This window comes from Botrytis byssoidea, assembly GCF_014898295.1.
Source record: "Botrytis byssoidea strain MUCL 94 chromosome Unknown BBYS_020, whole genome shotgun sequence".
Lineage (NCBI taxonomy): Eukaryota > Fungi > Ascomycota > Leotiomycetes > Helotiales > Sclerotiniaceae > Botrytis > Botrytis byssoidea.
In genome coordinates, this window is record NW_024065861.1 from 25,721 (window position 1) to 44,998 (window position 19,278).

Sequence of the window (19,278 nt, forward strand, 5' to 3'; positions counted from 1 at the left end):
CAAAATTACCTTGGAATTAACTCAAGTGTCTGAGAATTGTTTGAAACGCGGGTCGCGCGGGGCGGGGCATGTCACAGCAGGTATTCGTTTCAAGCCTTCAATAAAAGGCAGAAAGTAATCTAAGGCATTAATTTTCAGGAACGTGATTGTGACCGTGCTGACGCGCCCAGGGGAAGCTCTGACGATTGGTAAGCTCTTGCTGCGCCTGTGCCTTTCCAACTGACTCTGAAGAAATCATTCCTAAAGATCCATCACATTGATTGTACAAAACGTTTGACAAGTTTGGCAAGTTGCCACAGTACAAGAGAAAATTCTGAAAAATAAACCCATTTCCATATTGAAATAGATTCCATCATGAGGTTAGCCAACTTCATCCACCTTCCCCTGGTGTTTGCGCCTCTATTCGCACCTTTACTTGCAACCGCAGAACATACAAGCAATTGGGCAGTCCTCGTATCAACTTCGCGATTCTGGTTTAATTATCGACATTTAGCGAATGTTCTCTCTCTCTATCGTACCGTCAAACGACTAGGAATTCCAGATTCTCAAATTATTCTTATGTTACCCGACGATATGGCATGCAATCCTCGTAATGCCTTTCCTGGCACAGTCTACAGTAACGCCGATCGCGCGGTGGACTTATACGGAGACAATATCGAGGTTGATTACAGAGGATACGAGGTTACTGTAGAGAACTTTATTCGGCTGCTGACGGATAGAGTTGGTGAAGAGATGCCGAGAAGTAAGAGGCTTTTGACGGACGATCGAAGCAACATCTTGGTTTACATGACAGGTCATGGTGGTAATGAGTTCTTGAAATTTCAAGACGCAGAGGAAATCAGCGCATTTGATTTGGCAGATGCATTCGAGCAGATGTGGGAGAAAAAGAGGTTTGTTTGACTTCGACCTCAGAATAAAGCATATACTAATCATAACTCCAAAGGTACCATGAATTACTCTTCATGATTGATACTTGCCAAGCGAATACCATGTACAGCAAATTCTACTCTCCCAATATCATTGCGACGGGCTCTTCGGAAATTGATCAATCATCATACTCCCATCATGCAGATAATGATGTTGGGGTAGCAGTCATTGATCGATATACATATTACAATCTAGATTTCCTTGAAACTCAGGTTCGAGAACCTGGAAGCAAGAAGACGCTGGGCGATTTGTTTGATAGTTATGATGAATCTAAAATCCATTCGCATCCAGGTGTTAGATGGGACCTATTCCCAGGTGGAGAGCAAGGAGGTAGAGAAAGACTACTGATGGATTTCTTCGGAAATGTGCAAAATGTGGAAGTTGACAAGATTGCAAACGACACAGAATGGAAAGAGGACCTACTCTCACTAGGTAAGAAGATTGCTGAGCTGCGTGAACGAACTGAAACGGCTGAAAAGAATGCCACGTCCTCTGCTTCACTTTCAGGAGATCGTCCGACTCGCAAAATACGTGCTGCGAAGGTTGAAGTAGATGACTCTTGGTGGGGCAAGAAAGCTGTGGGCGCATGGGCTTTAGCAGGATGTTCACTTGTTTGGCTGGCAGGAACATACTTAGAGTCGGCATAGGTTCTTGTATTTCATGCCCATGTTATGTGCTACCCGCTTTTCTATTGGCAGCTTCTATGACTGATTATTCTAAACATCCGAATTTCCCCCTCCCCAAAAAAATTACGCTAGAACCGCCTCGACTGCAGCATAATTTGTCCCGGAACCATGATGAATTTTTCGAAGTTTCAATCCCGATAGAGTGAGCAAGTTTACCCACTGCTTTTCCGTTCTCTCACGTCCGCTCAGCGTCATCATCGTTATATCCATCCATCCAGCTTCGACATCGGCGGCAATTGGTGGAAGAACGATTTCCGAGATTACCAGTCTTGAGATCTCGGGTGCCATTGCATCGGCAATTACTTTCAGGATGCGTACACAATCAACATCTGGCCAGTCATGCAAGCATCGACGGATGTAGTATATTGGTGCTCCTGATCATTGTTAATCATAACAGACACAAGACACAGATTCCACATGGAAAAGAGAAATTGACAATACCTTTTATAGGTTGAGGTGTGAAGAAATCATACTTCATGGTTGTTACTTCGGGAATTGTATGACCAATTGTATCGATCAACTCATCTCGTTCTTGAAGCACCACTTTCCCCGGAATTTCTTTCACGAACTCCATGATTTGCTTCGTCACGTGTCCACTGCCGCCACCTATATCGACGACTAGCACAGTGTCATCGTTGGATTTAATCTCTTTCAACTCATATTTGAATGGAAATATCCCCACTGTCCAATTCGTAGCTACGGTCTGGGCGATCATGGCCAAATTCAGGTTTTGGAATCGCTCCGGGAATGCTCCAATGTGCTCCCACATGTTTTTCTCTCCAGTTTGGTGCGCGAAGCAATAGGGATTGAGGTGGTGATCCTCTGGACTCTTGAAGCCATTTTCGCGGAAAAACTCGTACATTCGAGCATTTGCGAGGTTGTATTCATCAAACCTATTGATTTGCGTTAGAGTTAAGTAGTGGTAATTTGTGAAGCATCTTGGAATGATGCGGGATGGAGCTATGGGGGAATGATTTCCTGACATTAATTTGAATATTCCCCTAAGTTCTGGGGCCATATACACCATGGAGTATGGTGTATGAGCATATTCCTCTTCCCCTGTCTCCGCAAATGGTCCTACGGCCGTAAGGACTCGCATGAATCGAACTGGTACGAATTCAGTTTGAAAGCATGTTGAACGTGGAACGTAAACACTTACCCAGCAGTTCTTTCTCTACGCCGAGTTTCTCCGCCAATGCTGAAGCGCTAGATGATGAACCATCGGTGGGTAAAGCATCAAATACACCCATTTCCAAAACTGCTCTCAAAGTTCCTGAATGTACTGACTATTCATATGTGACGAATCTTAAGTCAGCTTGCATATTTCCCCTGCTCTACCCACATATGTTATCACTCAATAGTAAAGACTCATCGTCGTGATTGATATTCCTCATGAAAGCCAGACCTGTATTGCCAAACACTAGTAGACTTACGTTTTCGAAATTGGAAAATACCATATCCACTGGACCCCTTACTTTCCTCACCAGCTTGTCCGTTTCCATGAAGAGCTCTACATGCTTTTGGCTGGTCCCTCCTTTAGATTGAATATCTTTTTTGGCTAGATTTTGAGTGGCTACTGATTCATAGGCATCAATTGCTTCACTGACTTTACTCAATTGCTCCCTCATACTTGCAATCTCTTGCGCCAATGATTCTGGGGATTTCTCCATGATAATGGTGATTGGTTGGCCTGATTTGTAGAGTGCTCCGTGCAAGTGATCTATGTAAGTCTTATCGGAGATTTAAGTTGCAGCTGCATGAATCGACCGGAATGGTAATCAGTGAGCAAAGATTATGGATTGGGTAATGTTTTCGAATGGTATGTATGGTAAGACAAATGCCAAATGCAGGATGCAGGATGCAAGATGCAAAAACTTGCGATGTGAAGAGTAGGGTAAATAGTGAATGTAATGGTATGGTGTCACGAGCTACTCACAAGAGCGGACAGTAGATACCTAGGAAATCCACTCGCACAACATTGCCCGCACCTACACGCACACACGCAACCATACACACATGGATGTTCCGGCATCAAAACGTGGCATTCCCTTGGTACCTATGCATACATGTCACAACTTCATGAATGCATTCGATCCATCATCCGTGAGTGACAGATGAAGACAAGGTGAGTGGGGTTACAACAGTTATACTAATGCTCAAAGTAGATGTGATCCGATAACATACCGACCATACATATCTCATACAGCAAATTATAGATCCACTTATTGTAGGTGTGGACGGGAAATAAATGTCAAGAAGAAGAGGGGGAGGTCTTGAGTCTTGAGTCTTGAGTCTTGACGCTCGAGAGGGTTCAATGATCAATGATCAATCAATCATCAGTGGTTTCTTCACAATGGCTTCGTTTTCGTAGCTCGCGTGGCGGCTTCAATACACGAAGAGATTATAACTAGAGATCAGAGGAGACATTTAATTGGTCATTCGGAGGATGATTGAGGGGTTTAATGCATACTCAATTGATAATCGATATATTATATGATCTGTATCATATTTTATCATAAAAGTATCATATTCTTTCACATGTGTGTATTATCATTGGGGTCCACCAGTTCATCATACAAATTGTACCATGCTCGAGCGATGTAATGATATTTGCAAGGTATAGATAGGTATACATAGTACGATTACCTTATACACACACCGCCGTTCCTAAAAAGAGAATAAGAGAGAAAGGAGATATTGTTACAATGATTACTAGGTAGGCGAGGTAGGTATATATTAACAAACATACCGTGAGTGAGTGAGTGTGTGAGTGAGTGTATTATTACCTGATTTCTAACAAGTCCTGAGTCTACCTAGACACCACCTTCTCTGTACTCCACTCCACTCCACACACGTATATAAACACACATACACATACATACACACCTGCATACACACATCCATATACATGTGGTACACATATATTTTCTGACCGGGGAGTTGGATCCTCCCATGCAATGATACCCTACATTTACACCTCCCTTGATTGAAGATCTGATATGAACACATGAACACATGGACCTTTGATCCTTTGAGCCTATCACACAACACAATTGAACGCTTCCTGAGATCTTTACCGTAAGTTAAACCAAGGAGCAGAAAAAAAAATTAATTAAAAAAACTCGGAATTATCTCAAACTCGTCTATGTATCCATTTTATCCATTTCTAATCCACCTCTATTCTCTATTTTCTATTTTCTATTCATACTACGAATAGAGACTAGCTGACTAGGTATTCACATTGCAATTATCCTCCTCTGAAAACCCTATCCGTTTACTCCGTACCTAGGTACCTCGTAGTCGAGTGAAATTATATCCATCTTTATATCAACCTTTAAATCGATAACGTTATATATTTCTTATATCTTATAAATTTATATTCAAATCGCTTACATCCTCTTTCATCTCCTCCTTCATATATTCATTCATATTGGTCTCCGGCGGACACACATCCATTTGCAATCAACCTCCCTACGTATAAAAGGCGGCCCGTGACGCAGCGGTTGGACTAGATCATCATCAACATACTAGCTAGGTACATAAGCTTTACTGGCAATCGAACTCTGTTCTCTCGTGTGTCAATTGTCGAATCATCAGTTGTCCATCATTATCATCATCATCATCATCATCATCATCATCATCATCATCATCATCATCATCATCATCATCATCATCATCATCATATTATTATTATTATTATTATTATAAGGAGTCTACAAAAACATCTACACCAAAGTAAACATGTCACAATCAACGGGAAAAGATATACCACAAACGACAGCAGCTACTTCAGATCAATCACAACAAAATATTCCACAAGCTACAACTTCTACCACCTCGGTCCCCCCACAATCAACAGAACCAACATCCCTCGATCAATCCACCACTACCACAACGGGAAATCATGATTATACAGAAACCGAAACCGTGAATCAAAGTATCGCCAATCAAAGTGATGGAGATCAAGATGATCATGTCGAAGTTGTAAGTAGAGAAAGCTTTCTTTCTTATCTTTGTCAGGATAATGATAATCAATCAAATATCATGTGATCCATCCGCCACTTCACTTCACTTCCAAAATACTAAAAGCGCCACAACTTTAGGATACTCATAGCGATGCTGATTCCAGTTGGGACGACGACGATGTATCCACAGCCTCTACATCTATCACTTCATCCATGTTAAACTACACCTACGAAAATGGTCGTCGTTATCATGCCTATCAGTCCGGTTCTTACCTCCTTCCTAATGATGAAGCCGAACAACAACGACTCGATCTCAAACATCACGTGTTCAAGCTCATTCTTGGTGGGAAACTATTCTGCGCACCTATAGATCCTAATCCTCAACGAATCCTTGATATCGGAACTGGAACTGGTCTTTGGGCAATTGAGTGTGCTGATGAATTTGCTTCCGCTGAAGTCACCGGAACGGATTTAAGTCCTATCCAACCGGGTTGGGTACCACCGAACTGTAAATTCATGATCGATGATGCTGAGAACGAATGGTTGTTTTCTAACAACCGACAATTCGATTTGATCCACTGGAGAGTTCTTGCATCTAGTATATCAGATTGGCCAAAATTCTTCAGTCAGGCTTATACGCATGTTAGACCCGGAGGATGGGTTGAAGCACAAGAGCACGAGGTACATATCGAGAGTGACGATGGTACTGATCTCAATGCTGGAGATCTGCAAAGATTTTTTGGATTGATTGATGAAGCAAGTGTTAAGAATGGAAAGATGATGGATGAAGTTGCTGGAAATCAGAAGCAATGGATGATTGATGCTGGGTTTGTTGATGTTCATGATCAAGTCTACAAAGTACCCATTGGACGCTGGCCCAAAGATAAAAGACTCAAGGAGATTGGTATGTATTATCAAGCTCAATGTTTGGATGCCGTCGAGCCAATCAGCATGGCGTTGTTCACAAGAGTATTGGGATATAGCTTCGAGGAGGCACAAGTGATGATGGTGGGACCAAGGAATGATATGAAAAATCCCTTGAATCATGTTTACATGAAATTTCATTTCGTTTATGGAAGGAAGCCAGAAGTATAATGGTGAAGCTGCGGGAATAGTGGTGTAGAAAGCTTAAGGTTGTAAATATGGGGCTGTTTTGATGATCCGTCCTTTGAGCGAAATGTAGCGCCTTTTATTGAGGTGAAGGTTGAGATGGTTCGATCATCACTTATATGGGAGCTTTCAGTATGAGGATTCAAACGTTGCCTTGTCTTATCAATCATAGTATCTCATTCAAGAAGAGGAAACAGCTCGAACATTCATATATAGACATGCAGACGCTCGATTATTTAGCTCTTGCGGTTGCGCTTACGAATATTTAATTACATACTTTGAGATTCATTGAAATAATAAGATATCCCCTCTTTCCTAAATGCGTCAATTGATATGATAGTAAGTTGTTTTGGATGGCTTTCCACATGAGGAGGTGTTTCTTGAGTCGGAAACAATCCATTCAATAGTTCTCCGTGATGAACACTCTTTTTCCCCTCCTTTCACACACTGGTGAAGACCAGTTAGTGAAAAGATGTTGAAGTCTGGATTTTTGGGTAGAACGTTTGCGCCATGTGCGGTGCATTCGTTTGTCACAGAATTCGAACCAGAAAGGACAAGGTTAAGGACATCGTTCAAGTGGGATGCTCTAATTATAATTTACATCTTCAGACTGATGAACCAGAGTCAGTCTTCTCTTTCCCCATAAGAAAAAATGGCCTAGAAGTCTTGATCTCATGCTCATTGGCATAGATTCGCCACCGTCGAGTACTCACCCGTCTCCCAAGTACTTAAGAATCGAAATCTTCATCCACCCTCTCGAAGTATCTCTTCAAATCATCTACTGAACCACCACGATGCCTCTTCCTAATAACTCCATCCCGAATACTCGGTTCTGATCTCCACGACACCGAATCAAGTAAATACACCCTGATCAAATCCGAACCCCTGGTATTTTCCCACGCGTATGAGATCGATTCGAGAGTCATTTCGAAATCATCATGATCATGACTATCACATCGCTTTTTGATACTTCTATGAAACTCATCGTACTTTATGATACAGCAATTCTTAAGAGCGGGTATCTGAACCATATCTGCGAAAACATAGAGTTTCAGTATTTTTCTCATGGACATGTGAATCTCATTGTTGACTTTCTTGTCAATTTGCGCAGCGAGAATGTCGAGGAAATCTTCTCCGACCGCATCTTCGGAAAGTGTCTCCGCCTCGCCTTTCCACGTTTCGTTTTCGAGAGTGTTGATAAGTGCTTGGATCTTTCTCTTAACTTTCTCGTTACTTAATGAGTCTCCAGAGTAATCTTTCTTTTCATTCATTTCGATGGGATCTCCAATACCTAACGTACTCTCCGCCACTACATTTCGCTCTGCTTCTGTCTCCCACTCTTCAATTTCTAGGCTCGCGCTGCTAAGTTCCCGAGTATACAACCAGCCCATGAATAAATCAAAGATTTTCGTATCCGTTTCGGGCAGTTCAATGGTCCCTGTGTTTGTCTCTTGGAATCCAGATGTGAAAACGGCCCGGAAATAGGGGGAGGTGAAACATATGAGATCTTTATGGACGGCGAACTCTTGGGATGAGGAGCCTACGAGGATATGAACGATGGGACTTCCTAGCCATCTGGGATTGTGATTAGCGAGAGTCTCTGTATGATAGGGTGGAGGGAGAGGAGTATTTATTGTGTGGCGTATCTGTTTCGCTTACCTTGTCACTTTGCGGAGGTCATGAGTTGGGCTCATCTTGTACGTGGGTAAATTAATAAAGATTCCTGGTTATCGTTAAGTGCCTTTGGTTTTTAACTCAAATTGGAGATAAATCTTACAAAGGGGTACTTGCAAGTAGTGGTCTTGATATGGATAGTTCGCTTCCTACGGTAGAGATTACGGTTCTGACACTATACTCTGGTGTATCACTTGAATGAAAGTAGATTAGTACGGGCTGTTGAGAATCACCAGTAATCTATTACTCTCAAATTGTTCTGTAGCCGAATGGGAAATCAGAGGAAACTCCGTCGAGCATGATATAAATTAGATGCTGAGAGTTTTCTGGGTCCAACTTAAAATCAAGTAAGTAAAGTCCAATACCCAGTCTTTTTTAAAATATAGAGGCCCCTACACAAATTTTCGTAATGCGTAGGAACGTGAATTTTGCTACGGTCTTCACGTATGTACCAGGGGCTTCTGCATGCTTTTATTCTATTAACACGGATGTTTTTCACAAAGGTTGTGTGAGTAAACGTCAAATTCAGCGCTATATCAGACATAATAAACTTCACCAGCACACAACATTTTCCTTATTGACCATGATGGTACAAAAGTGATTGGTAAGAGAGGTTGCAAAGCGAGCCTAGCCTATCCACTCCCTGCTCATCAGAAGTGTGCCCAACTATATAAGTAGCAAAACAAACGTGCGAGCTCTCTGTCTCACTTCGCATCATGATAAGCTTCTCTCATGTATGTTGCTCTATGTCCGTCAATCTCTTTCTTCAGTTGATAAGAGACATCGCTTGGCACAAAGAAGCAGAACACTTAGGACTTTCGATATATTTCGATATATATGTTTAATAATAATCAACATCTTAATCTTGCATGCGGCGGCTTTCATTGCCGAAGTTCACAAATATAGTATGGTGATATTAGAATCGGCCAGACCCATCGACTATTCACAACGTAGAGGCCGTCGAAATCTCTAACAGTCCCATAATCTCCCTTCTCCATATTTTCACCGTCTAATCAAGCGTTTTTGTATACTCTTTTATAATTGTGGTGTATAGTGACTCCAAATAAAGCAACAGACTTTGTCAAAATCCTCGACTCCTCGCAGAGGGCGTTTCGCGGTATCGAAGATCAGTCGGTCAGTCGCTCATCTAGTTATCGTCAAACGATATCCAAACTTTAACCCGAATCTAAAGTCAGAAATAGTACTTTAGGGGATGTTTGCTACGGCTAGATTGAGTACCGGTATACAGAGTGTCTTTTTCAGAATCAGCTAGAGGCACTGAGAGGCAATTTATTACGAGTCTAGAATTTTCAAATCATTTGTTAGAGGATATGAAAGTAGAGTTGGCCTCGTATATTAGGATGGAAAATAAGTCAGCTCCCTCCTAGGCAAAGAAAACAAATTGTTGTAATTTATCTTGAAGAAGTTGTTTCTAATTGTGGCATGTTTGTTCAGTTGTTTTTACCCCTCGAATTAGCCGAGAATGATCAAGAGAATGTTGAAAATGTCAAGACTCTTTGAAACAACTTTTTTTTGCTCCTGCTTTAGATTAATTGTATCTGTGCCTACTATAGTACATAATAATAAACTCAAAGCCTCTAATGATGTCTAGATAAGAAGTCTACTGATGATAATGTTTAGTTGGTGGCTTTCTTGATTTCAAAATTTCATCATCAAAATTTCAAATTTAAGAATCACAAGACAGCTACTAATTTCACCTCATTCTATTAAAGTCTATTAGATTTGTAATACCTCTTTACAAGATAATTTTGTTTCAAGTCTCCATCAGGGTGCCCAACAAAGAGAGCCTTGGTGAATTTGCATGCCGTTGAAAATTCAGTATTTAGTTTTCCAACTCCCACGCCACAACTTCCTCCCAAAACATCACACACTCTTCATAATTCGTACCCCAATTTTCACTTGAAGAGTTTGTCTTATCCAACGGTTCGGACAGTTTATACTGTCTCGGACCTTGTACTTTATTCAGAATTGATTGAGAAGAAGAAGCAGCTCCCCGTAACCCTTTTTCGAAACTCACCAATCCGACGCAATAGCAAAGTTTCTTTCTCCCAGCTGACGTCTGACACTCATTATCTCAAATTACTTTTCACAAACCAATCCAGGACCATATCGACGGGTAATGCTTGTAAATATTCTGCCTGTGCCAATATCTGAATCTAAAATTTGTCGACCGCGATCATTCTCAACAATTACTTCGAATTTTCACGCAAACTGGAGCCACCTTGTTACTTCGTCGAAAATCAGCAAGGTCAATTCTCACACTAAGTTTCCAATCTGACGATCTGCGAGCACCTTTTTGCTATCAGCATCTCAAGTCATCGCACCCGCCTTGCTCATAAATACAACTCGTCAACATTCTTTAGCAAGTACTCAACGACTTCGTCAACGCAACAATGACGAGCTTTCTTGCGCGAGAGCTTCAGCGCAAAAATGAGGGTGTAGTATTTCAGCCCATTCCTTCTACACGTCGTATCTGCACCCAGGAACATCGTAAGATTCCCTCTTGACATTAAACACAAGCAATATTCAAGTCAATATACAACTTACTAACATGTCAATAGTCCATCCAATCTCTTCCGAGGTTTGCGGTGATCTTCTCACAGACGCAAAGGAGATGCTCAGAGAAGCTGGACATTATCAAAGATTTCAAGAAGAGCGTTTGGAAAATTCCGTTAACCAGATTCGGCTTGCAGTAGATATTATGAGAAATCCTCGCACGGTACCTAGCTCCGGCTTCAATTACGCAGAAGACCTCAAGTTCCTTGAGAAATTCGCCGTTCATTACAAGCAAGGGGTTGGTCTCAGCGATGATGATCATCGTCGCTACATCATCAAAGTTTCTACCATCTTGAGACGAGCACTCACCACGCTCGATGACGAATACCAGAATGTCTGTCCATGGTCTCTCATTCTCAAGGTTAACTACACCGATCTCTGTCCACATCAACCATTCTGCAAGCACAAGCAGAAGTACACCCAGTCTCAAGTTCCAGCGGGTCATCCCCGTCCGCCCGGTGGCATTGCTCACAGTGATGTCATGGGTTTTTGTCAAGATGACTACGTTGTTCAGCCTGGCAAGATGAAGCCTGAGGGATGCAAGGTTAGGATGTACTGCAGACTTCAACATAAGGAAGATGGCACCAACAAGAAGAATTGTGATGCAATCATACTCTATGCAGTAGCTTGTCTTCATAGGGATGGACTTTGGGAGTAGTGAGTGATATGTGGGTGGGTCAAATGGGGTTGTTGGCTTCATTTTTCTTTACTTTATGTAATAGCATCTTTTCGGTTGAAGGGCTTCCGACTAGATATCTTGAAGGGTTGGATGTTTAGTCTTTTTAGAAATAAATTATCAACTTTTTCTCGTCATGTTACCTCTGTTTCGTTCATACATGTGATAAGATATCGTACAGTAGATCAAAAATGATGTGGAAAGAGCTGAATATTGAGAGCTTTCCTTTGAAGTCTTCTTGGACAGCGATATTATCTGTACCACTGACACCGGTACCATTTCAATACTTCCTTCATTACTTTCTTCATTATCTAATCAGTCATAATGAATCCAGACTTCTCAAGGTGACGTTCAATGCGCTCAAGGTTCTCGATATATCTTGCTCCAAGGGTAGAAGATAAACATGGTATCGTTTCATTCCAACTCTACAAAAGTACTGCTAATATGATCTAAATGCTATTTGCATGTACACGTCTTTTCTGCCATAAAAGTATCCATCAATTCATCAATATCCTATTCCAATCCTATCGTCATCCCATGATGTTTCTTCCATGAAAGAAATCCCTCTCATAAATCTTGTGCAACTAGGAAAATCTCGAATTTGTGTTCGATCGACTGCTGTTACCTGCTCCTCCACACCAACAACTACCGTCTCCATCTTTCTCAATTTGTACCACCACATCCACACCTTTACTTAAAAGAAATGCTCTCGTTCTCGTTAAAACATCTTCAAGATCTGATCCTCTGGTAGCAACAACATGCATGACTCCCAATACTGTTTGATTTTTATCGCCTAACCAAAACTTTGGAACAGTGTAGGCTTGAACTCCACGTAAATCACTTACACCAGCCAAGGTGTTTCGTAAGTTGTATTCGGTATCATCAGGAACTGTTAAAAGTAGTTTCTTCGCACTACTTTTGACAAGAGGAATTGAGGAAAGGAAAATGAGAATTGCGATGAGACAAGATGCGAGAGGATCCCAGCCTGACCATCCAACAAAGTATATTAACACGGTAGAGACAATGACTGCAGCACTGCCCATTGTATCTGCAAGCACATGAAGAAAGATACCTCTCATATTTTCGTTGTCATGCGAATGGCCACCGTGTGAATGTGAATGTGAATGGTCATCGTGGAGAATTGAGGGCTGTTTCTTGTGGCCGTGATCGCAAGATCCGGAGTGGGAATGAGAGTCATGGGAGTGAGTGTGAGAATCGTGAGAGTGGGAATGAGAATGTCCATGTGAATGGCCATGATCATGCCCATGATCATGATCGCCGTGGTCGTGTCCGTGATGATGATGACCGAAGCACGCCATGCCAACTAAGTTGACTGCCAATCCCAAAGAACTGACAACAAAAAGTTCCATCAACCGTTTTGTTTCTCGTCCTTCTGCTAATCGTTCAGTCGCTTCTATCATAATCTCAATGCTAATGAGTCTATAAACTTTGTTAGCGAGTACCACACAATTGAGAAACAGTTACCTACATGAGGAATACTCCATTGCCGAATCCCGATAAACTCTCAATCTTTCCAAATCCGTATGGGAACCTTTGACTCGGTGGCCATTTACTTGCCACTGCAGCAAACAATCCCACTCCAAGTGCCAAGCAGTCAAAAAACATATGTATACTATCGCTCAAAAGACCGAGGGAATCTGTAACGAATCCGTAAAATGCTTGAACGATCATAAAGGCAAAATTGAGACTGGCAAAATTAGCATGATTCTCCAATGACTTGGAAATACCAACCTCATGAAATAAAAGATCCTCCTCGAATCCTTACTTGCCAAGATTGCATGTAAAAGAGGCCATTTGGATGCGTATGGCAGTATTAAACTAGTAAATCGTGATTTCGTTTCAGTTGTCGTACCATGCGAATGGTTGTGGTGGTCATGATCATGATGGTGATGGGTGTCAACATGTACGTCGTTCATCGGAGGTTCGTAGGTCCCAAATGATCCTTTCTCGAAGTTGGCAGACATGGGAGTCGCTTCACTATATGGCGGTGACGGCAGGTATGATGTTGAGTTATCATGGCTGTGGTTGTGCGCATGGCCATGCGAATGAGAGTGGGAGTGAGAGTGGCCATGATTGTTTTCATTTTCGTGTTCATGTTCATGTTCATGCTCATGGAGAGTTTCGGAATGATCGTGCGAATGGCTATGTAGACTTGAGATTGATTGATTCAATGGTCTGGACCTACTTGCAGAGTATTGCGAGGACCGGCTTGAATGTGAGGATGAATGGGAATGAGAATGTCCATGTCCATGTCCATGGTGACTATTGGTAATTGCTGAAGCCGGCAACGCATAAGATGAGGCCATGACTCCGTTAATTCTGGAATGGATCGAACGAGCTATGAAGCCCGGATATATTCAGCCCCTCTCCACATATGTTGTCGTTGTCCTTAGTATCTCTCTCTCTCTCTCTCTCTCTCTCTCTCTCTCTCTGCCTTCCTTGTTTTGATTTGCGCCGAGATAGGTCGGCTTCGGTAGATAGTAGGAGCTTTGACGATGAAAGTGGATAGACAGAGTTGTCAAATGCAGCAAGAGATCCAATTTAATATATATTCTCAATAGTTCGATTCAATCTTTTGTCGATTGTCAATGAGCGTCTTGTTATGAAGTGAGAGTAGGAATTGAATTGAAGACAGAAATGAGAGAAATGGAAAGTTACAGCACGAGCATGGTACGTAACGTACACAGCAAGCACAAGTACAAGAATCAATTCCCAATTCAGGAAATTCTCTCGAAATTATGCTGATGATCCTACCAATGAGCCAGTAAGGAAGTTCCATTCAACCCCAGATACCTTTTCTTGGAGTTTTCCCCTGGATTAACAAATCTGTGGCTACGGGAAAGGAAAAAGGCTTTCAAGGTTCTATCTACTCCGTATGGTACGCATGCAACTTCAACTTCGAATACGAAAATGCGACTTCAAATTCATGCCATCCAATCAATTATGTTAAATAACAGCTTTCGATCAACGACATCCAATCAATTACCTTGAAATAAATCCCACTTGCCTTTTTGAAAGATAACGACAAGAAAATGACTTGAACGGTATGATGACAAGGATGATACCTAATGCTAAGCCTGTTTGAGTCAATACTGCCCACTGCCACCGCCGGACACCGACTTTTTCTTAATGGGTGATCTGTTTCTGGTGAGGTGAAGCATTGAAGTGGAGTGAAGAGAAGGACAAGAATACATTCTGATACTTCAAAACTTTATGCTTCACACTCCAAACTCCAAACTTCACTTCTGAAAATATACATATACTTCTGGTTTACTTCTGACAATCTTTATCATCATCTTCTTTCCCTAATCAAGCTTGCATCAATCCTCAGATATGGAGGCATAACCTAGCCAATTCTTCTATTCATAGATAGTTTCCGACTGGGTGAAGGTTTATTATTATCTGGAGGTGTCCGAACTTTCATCTGAATTTCAGGAAACCACGTTATGCTAGAGAATATCCTAACATTGGCTACAATCGTTTCTACCATATTCACAATTACCCTCTTATTAATACCAAAACAATATATCAAACATTCGCCTCCAATGGCTACTCAAAATGGTGCAAATGTCGAGCCGAAGATCTCTGTTCAGGTTTTGGTCTTGGGAGATATCGGGCGAAGTCCTCGAATGCAATATCATGCTATGAGTATAGCAAAACATGGCGGAAGAGTTGATCTTATTGGATATGAAGGTATTAAAGCTTACTGAGAAGCAAGCTTTCTTGGTGACTTGTGCTAACAGTGACATAGAATCCGAACTCCCTTCTGGGTTAACAGATAATCCTCTTATTACAATCGTACCTTTACCGCTACCACCAACAAATTTACGAGATGGTACTTTACCATTTTTCTTCGCAGGTCCTTGCAAAGTTCTATGGCAGATTTGGACATTGTTTTATGTTTTATGTTATACTACAAAACCAGCAAGATGGCTTTTAGTTCAGGTAAGTCGTCCGGCCCTTACACGCAATGATCCTCTAACAATTTTAGAACCCTCCCTCAATTCCCACCTTCTTCGTCGCATACCTCGTCTGTTTGATACGCAATACTCATTTAATAATTGATTGGCATAATTATGGATGGACCATTCTAGCAGGAACAAGAGGTCCGAAACATATCTTCGTTCGACTGTACAAGTGGTACGAAGCTTTCCTTGGATCATGGGCACCAACAGCTTCATTCACAGTTTCGAAAGCAATGGAGCGCCAACTACGCGAAAGTCCCTACAAGATCAAATCACCAATCTTTACCCTTCACGATCGACCTGCGTCTATTTTCCAACCGATTACCGACGAGGCGAAGCGACGTGCTTTCCTTCAACGTTTACCAGAAACAAAAGATCATGTCGACACAATTATGAATGGAGATATCAGACTACTAGTTAGCAGTACATCATGGACTCCTGATGAAGATTTCAACCTCCTTTTAGATGCGCTCGTTAAATATGGACCATTTGCCGAATTTGATTGCCCACCAATTCTTGCTATCATCACTGGAAAAGGACCACAGAAGCAGATGTATCTTGATCGAATTGCCGAACTCACTGAAAGCTATGATCTGGTTAATGTTACAATCAAGACTGCATGGCTTAGTATTGAAGATTACGCCTCGTTACTTGCATGCGCCGACCTTGGAGTTTGTTTGCATAAGAGTAGTAGTGGTGTAGATCTACCGATGAAGGTTGTTGATATGTTTGGAGCAGGATTACCAGTAGTTGGATATGATCAATACTTCAGTTGGCCTGAGTTGGTCAAGGAAGGTATTAATGGATGGGGATTTACAACAGCGCAAGATTTGGCCGAGATTTTGGAGGAAGTCTTCAAGGATACGAGTGGAAAGGAATTGGCGAGATTAAAGAAGGGGGCTATTGAAGAAGGAAGAAAGAGATGGGATGAAGAATGGGATGGGGTCGCTGGGAGACTTTTAGGATTGATTGACTGATTGAGTGGAAAGGAATGGATCCTAAATGCATGTAGTTGTAAATAATGTACAGATACAGTGTACTACAAGTTCTGTAGATGTAACATCGATGGATAAAGGTGCTTAAGGGACATGGACAGCAAGTCATGGGTCAATTTGCGATGCATATATTAAATGTTGCTAATATCATCAGCCCTATCATCATAATAGTATCCACACTTCATGTAGCTAATTTCGACCCCAGTCCCGCCATGAGAAAGCTGCATGCTACAAACGTTTCGTACTCAGGACAGGTAGGTAGGTACCTATATATGACAATCATCCAATTTGAGCAATTAGCAATCTGTTCTTAACTAACTTATGAGTGAAGAATCCTTCACAGAAGCGTGGCCAGGATATGGCCAAGATGGAACACAACACCAACAGAAAGAGAGAAAAGATAATCTTGGTGATTCATTGAGCTGTGTAAATGAAATGACGCTCCGCTTGTCCTCCGGAAGCCACGGCCGTGAGGGCAGTCTAGGTAGCTAATTGATATACGTTTTACTTCAAGATATTTGATTGGAGGTGATTTGCTATGGTAAGGAGGAAGAGGCAAAATCTTGTTCTGTTGCCGTGGGTGGGTAGATGATTGAGCCGTGATCCGTATATCCCGTGGGTGTTGTATATCCGACGGATTACTCGTAGATGACAATATGAGAGGGATATCAAGTTGATTGACGTTATTTCATTCAAGGCGTTAAGTTGTTCCTTTATAGCCATCCATCTTCACTTGTATCATACGTACCTAGTATTTATCAATCAATATAAAGAATATCCACGGATTTTCTAAATACTCCAGGCTATCTGCAGGTCTCAATGTAAATTATGTAATCACTCCAGACTCTTCATGGTATAGATTACCTACCTAGGTAGGCTCCTAAGACGACTGCGCCACAATTTCAGGAGCAATGACGCCGCACACGCTTATGATCGTATTTCGTATTGATTACCCGCCTCACATGTTTCATTCATTCCTATTTCACTTACTCACTTGCTCACTCACTCTCTTACTTTCCTATTTTCTTTCATCAAATTTGAATAAAATCTCCCTACTAAATCATCTTTCTTTTTTCTCAGTACAACCCTTTCACATACTACGATATAAAATATTGAAAACGCAATCGATCGAGAAGTTGTATTGAATAAAGTCGACATTATGGGAATACTTCCAAGAGAAATGCTCCCAACTATGGGGCTGGCGAAAAGAGGTCTTGATGCGTTTCGGGGTACAGAGACACCAACTGAAGAATTTCAAATGCCAGTTTGGGGCGTTATGATGATCGCAAGTACTGTTGTTGTGTTCTTGATCATGGACTTTATGGTATGTTTCGAAAATGTCAATTAAGGCTACTCTCTCCATGGTATTCTTCTTGGGTTCATGAGTTCATCATCTAACTATCAGAATAGGTTGAATATACCTTCACCAGACTCGTTCCTACCCTTCTTATGGTCGAATCTCCTCAAGCAATCCTATTCGAACCTCTCACATCTGAGGATCCCGATGCGAAGCTCGGCCACAAAGGAGATGTTGAACCGGAACTCTTACTTGTAAAGCAGCAACCCATTACCTCAAGTTTTAAATCAACCATCGAGCACCTTCGCGCCCGCGCCGGAAAGCAAAGTCATTTACGTGGTGTTGGAATGCACTTCGTCAAAACCTTCGTCTTGGCTCTACAAATGAACTTTCTCTCTATATTCCTCCCCAGTATCTTCGCCTATCCTCTTGCGAATGTCCTTTGTGCACCTTTCAGTATGGCATGGACACACATTGTCATCTCGGAGCCAAGCCCACTTCCATGGTTCAAGAGAATGCCAGATGTTGCAACTATTAAGAAGGTTATTCCAGCAACAGTTGTCTTTGCTCTCGCCAAACAAGCTGCGATCTTCCTCCCAGGTTACCTTGCTCTCTCAATCGGTCTCTTCGAATCATTCGAGAGTGAACCTTCAAAGATGACCCAGCAACAAACCTCAGCTATGGGTATCCAAACAGCTTCCGTCATTGTTCTAGCCGGCGCCCTTGCTTTCCTTGTTCTCATTCCAGCAAGTGTCAGCCTTATTCGTGTTCAAGCTTCTCTCCTTTCCGAAGATCATGAATCTATCGTACCTTTTGACCGTACATTTGGTGGACGTGTTTCTGAAGATAGTGTCTTGGGCACTCTTGATGCATGGAAGACTTTTGACTGGAACTCACGTGTTAGACTTTTGAAGGCATATGTCAAGGCTGCTGCTATGGAGATTGCCGTCGCGACTTTCTTCACCGTCGTTTTGTGTGCAGAAGTTTTAATGGTTCTTGGTGTCGATCACAAAAAGGTTATTATCGGAACAGACAGCAATGGAACACCAATTCAATTCGAGATGTAAGAGACAGATCAGATACTTTTGATATCAATGGCTTTAACCGGTCTCAACTCTGTATTATCTGGTGGGAACTGATACTCTCAATGAGATGTCGACCCGAATTTTCATTTGTTCATAGGGGGGTAACGGAAAGGGGTTGGATAAGAGGCGAACTTTCGTGCTACATTTGTTCTCCCACACACTACATTACTTTACACTTATTTATGACTGCTTAGCAAATGAAATTGTTACTCACTTGTGCTAGTATAATCAATGTTCTTGATCCAATCTGTGAATCTAGACTCTGTAGTTCGATGTATACGCGATGTAATTGTTGCAAAA

At 41.8% G+C, this 19,278-nt stretch overlaps 8 protein-coding genes across 8 annotated transcripts; 5 read left to right on the forward strand and 3 right to left on the reverse strand.

Moving 5' to 3' along the window:
- Nucleotides 1-354: 354 nt before the first annotated feature.
- EAE97_008950 (uncharacterized protein) lies at nt 355-1,574 on the forward strand (the record flags this gene model as incomplete). The annotated part of the gene is made up of 2 exons (XM_038879465.1): nt 355-890; nt 944-1,574. The coding sequence occupies 2 exons, from the start codon at nt 355-357 to the stop codon at nt 1,572-1,574; spliced, it is 1,167 nt and encodes a 388-aa protein (XP_038729478.1).
- Nucleotides 1,575-1,676: 102 nt separating this feature from the next.
- Nucleotides 1,677-3,283, reverse strand: EAE97_008951 (uncharacterized protein; the record flags this gene model as incomplete). The annotated part of the gene is made up of 5 exons (XM_038879466.1): nt 1,677-1,987; nt 2,055-2,506; nt 2,597-2,720; nt 2,773-2,899; nt 3,047-3,283. The coding sequence occupies 5 exons, from the start codon at nt 3,281-3,283 to the stop codon at nt 1,677-1,679; spliced, it is 1,251 nt and encodes a 416-aa protein (XP_038729479.1).
- Nucleotides 3,284-5,354: 2,071 nt separating this feature from the next.
- EAE97_008952 (uncharacterized protein) lies at nt 5,355-6,673 on the forward strand (the record flags this gene model as incomplete). The annotated part of the gene is made up of 2 exons (XM_038879467.1): nt 5,355-5,597; nt 5,717-6,673. 2 exons carry the CDS (start codon nt 5,355-5,357, stop codon nt 6,671-6,673), a joined length of 1,200 nt encoding a protein of 399 aa, XP_038729480.1.
- Nucleotides 6,674-7,416: 743 nt separating this feature from the next.
- On the reverse strand, nt 7,417-8,382 carry EAE97_008953 (uncharacterized protein; the record flags this gene model as incomplete). Its single annotated transcript, XM_038879468.1, has 2 exons — nt 7,417-8,263; nt 8,348-8,382. 2 exons carry the CDS (start codon nt 8,380-8,382, stop codon nt 7,417-7,419), a joined length of 882 nt encoding a protein of 293 aa, XP_038729481.1.
- A 2,394-nt stretch (nt 8,383-10,776) lies between these two features.
- Nucleotides 10,777-11,597, forward strand: EAE97_008954 (uncharacterized protein; the record flags this gene model as incomplete). Its single annotated transcript, XM_038879469.1, has 2 exons — nt 10,777-10,873; nt 10,945-11,597. The coding sequence occupies 2 exons, from the start codon at nt 10,777-10,779 to the stop codon at nt 11,595-11,597; spliced, it is 750 nt and encodes a 249-aa protein (XP_038729482.1).
- Nucleotides 11,598-12,009: 412 nt separating this feature from the next.
- EAE97_008955 (uncharacterized protein) lies at nt 12,010-14,066 on the reverse strand. The gene is made up of 3 exons (XM_038879470.1): nt 13,368-14,066; nt 13,105-13,323; nt 12,010-13,055 (listed from the first exon to the last, which is right to left on the reverse strand). Exons 1-3 carry the CDS (start codon nt 13,940-13,942, stop codon nt 12,200-12,202), a joined length of 1,650 nt encoding a protein of 549 aa, XP_038729483.1. The 5' UTR covers nt 13,943-14,066; the 3' UTR covers nt 12,010-12,199.
- A 761-nt stretch (nt 14,067-14,827) lies between these two features.
- On the forward strand, nt 14,828-16,743 carry EAE97_008956 (uncharacterized protein). Its single transcript, XM_038879471.1, has 3 exons — nt 14,828-15,329; nt 15,388-15,581; nt 15,628-16,743. The coding sequence occupies exons 1-3, from the start codon at nt 15,083-15,085 to the stop codon at nt 16,576-16,578; spliced, it is 1,392 nt and encodes a 463-aa protein (XP_038729484.1). The 5' UTR covers nt 14,828-15,082; the 3' UTR covers nt 16,579-16,743.
- Nucleotides 16,744-17,588: 845 nt separating this feature from the next.
- Nucleotides 17,589-19,220, forward strand: EAE97_008957 (uncharacterized protein). Its single transcript, XM_038879472.1, has 2 exons — nt 17,589-17,920; nt 18,007-19,220. Exons 1-2 carry the CDS (start codon nt 17,756-17,758, stop codon nt 18,958-18,960), a joined length of 1,119 nt encoding a protein of 372 aa, XP_038729485.1. The 5' UTR covers nt 17,589-17,755; the 3' UTR covers nt 18,961-19,220.
- Nucleotides 19,221-19,278: the final 58 nt, after the last annotated feature.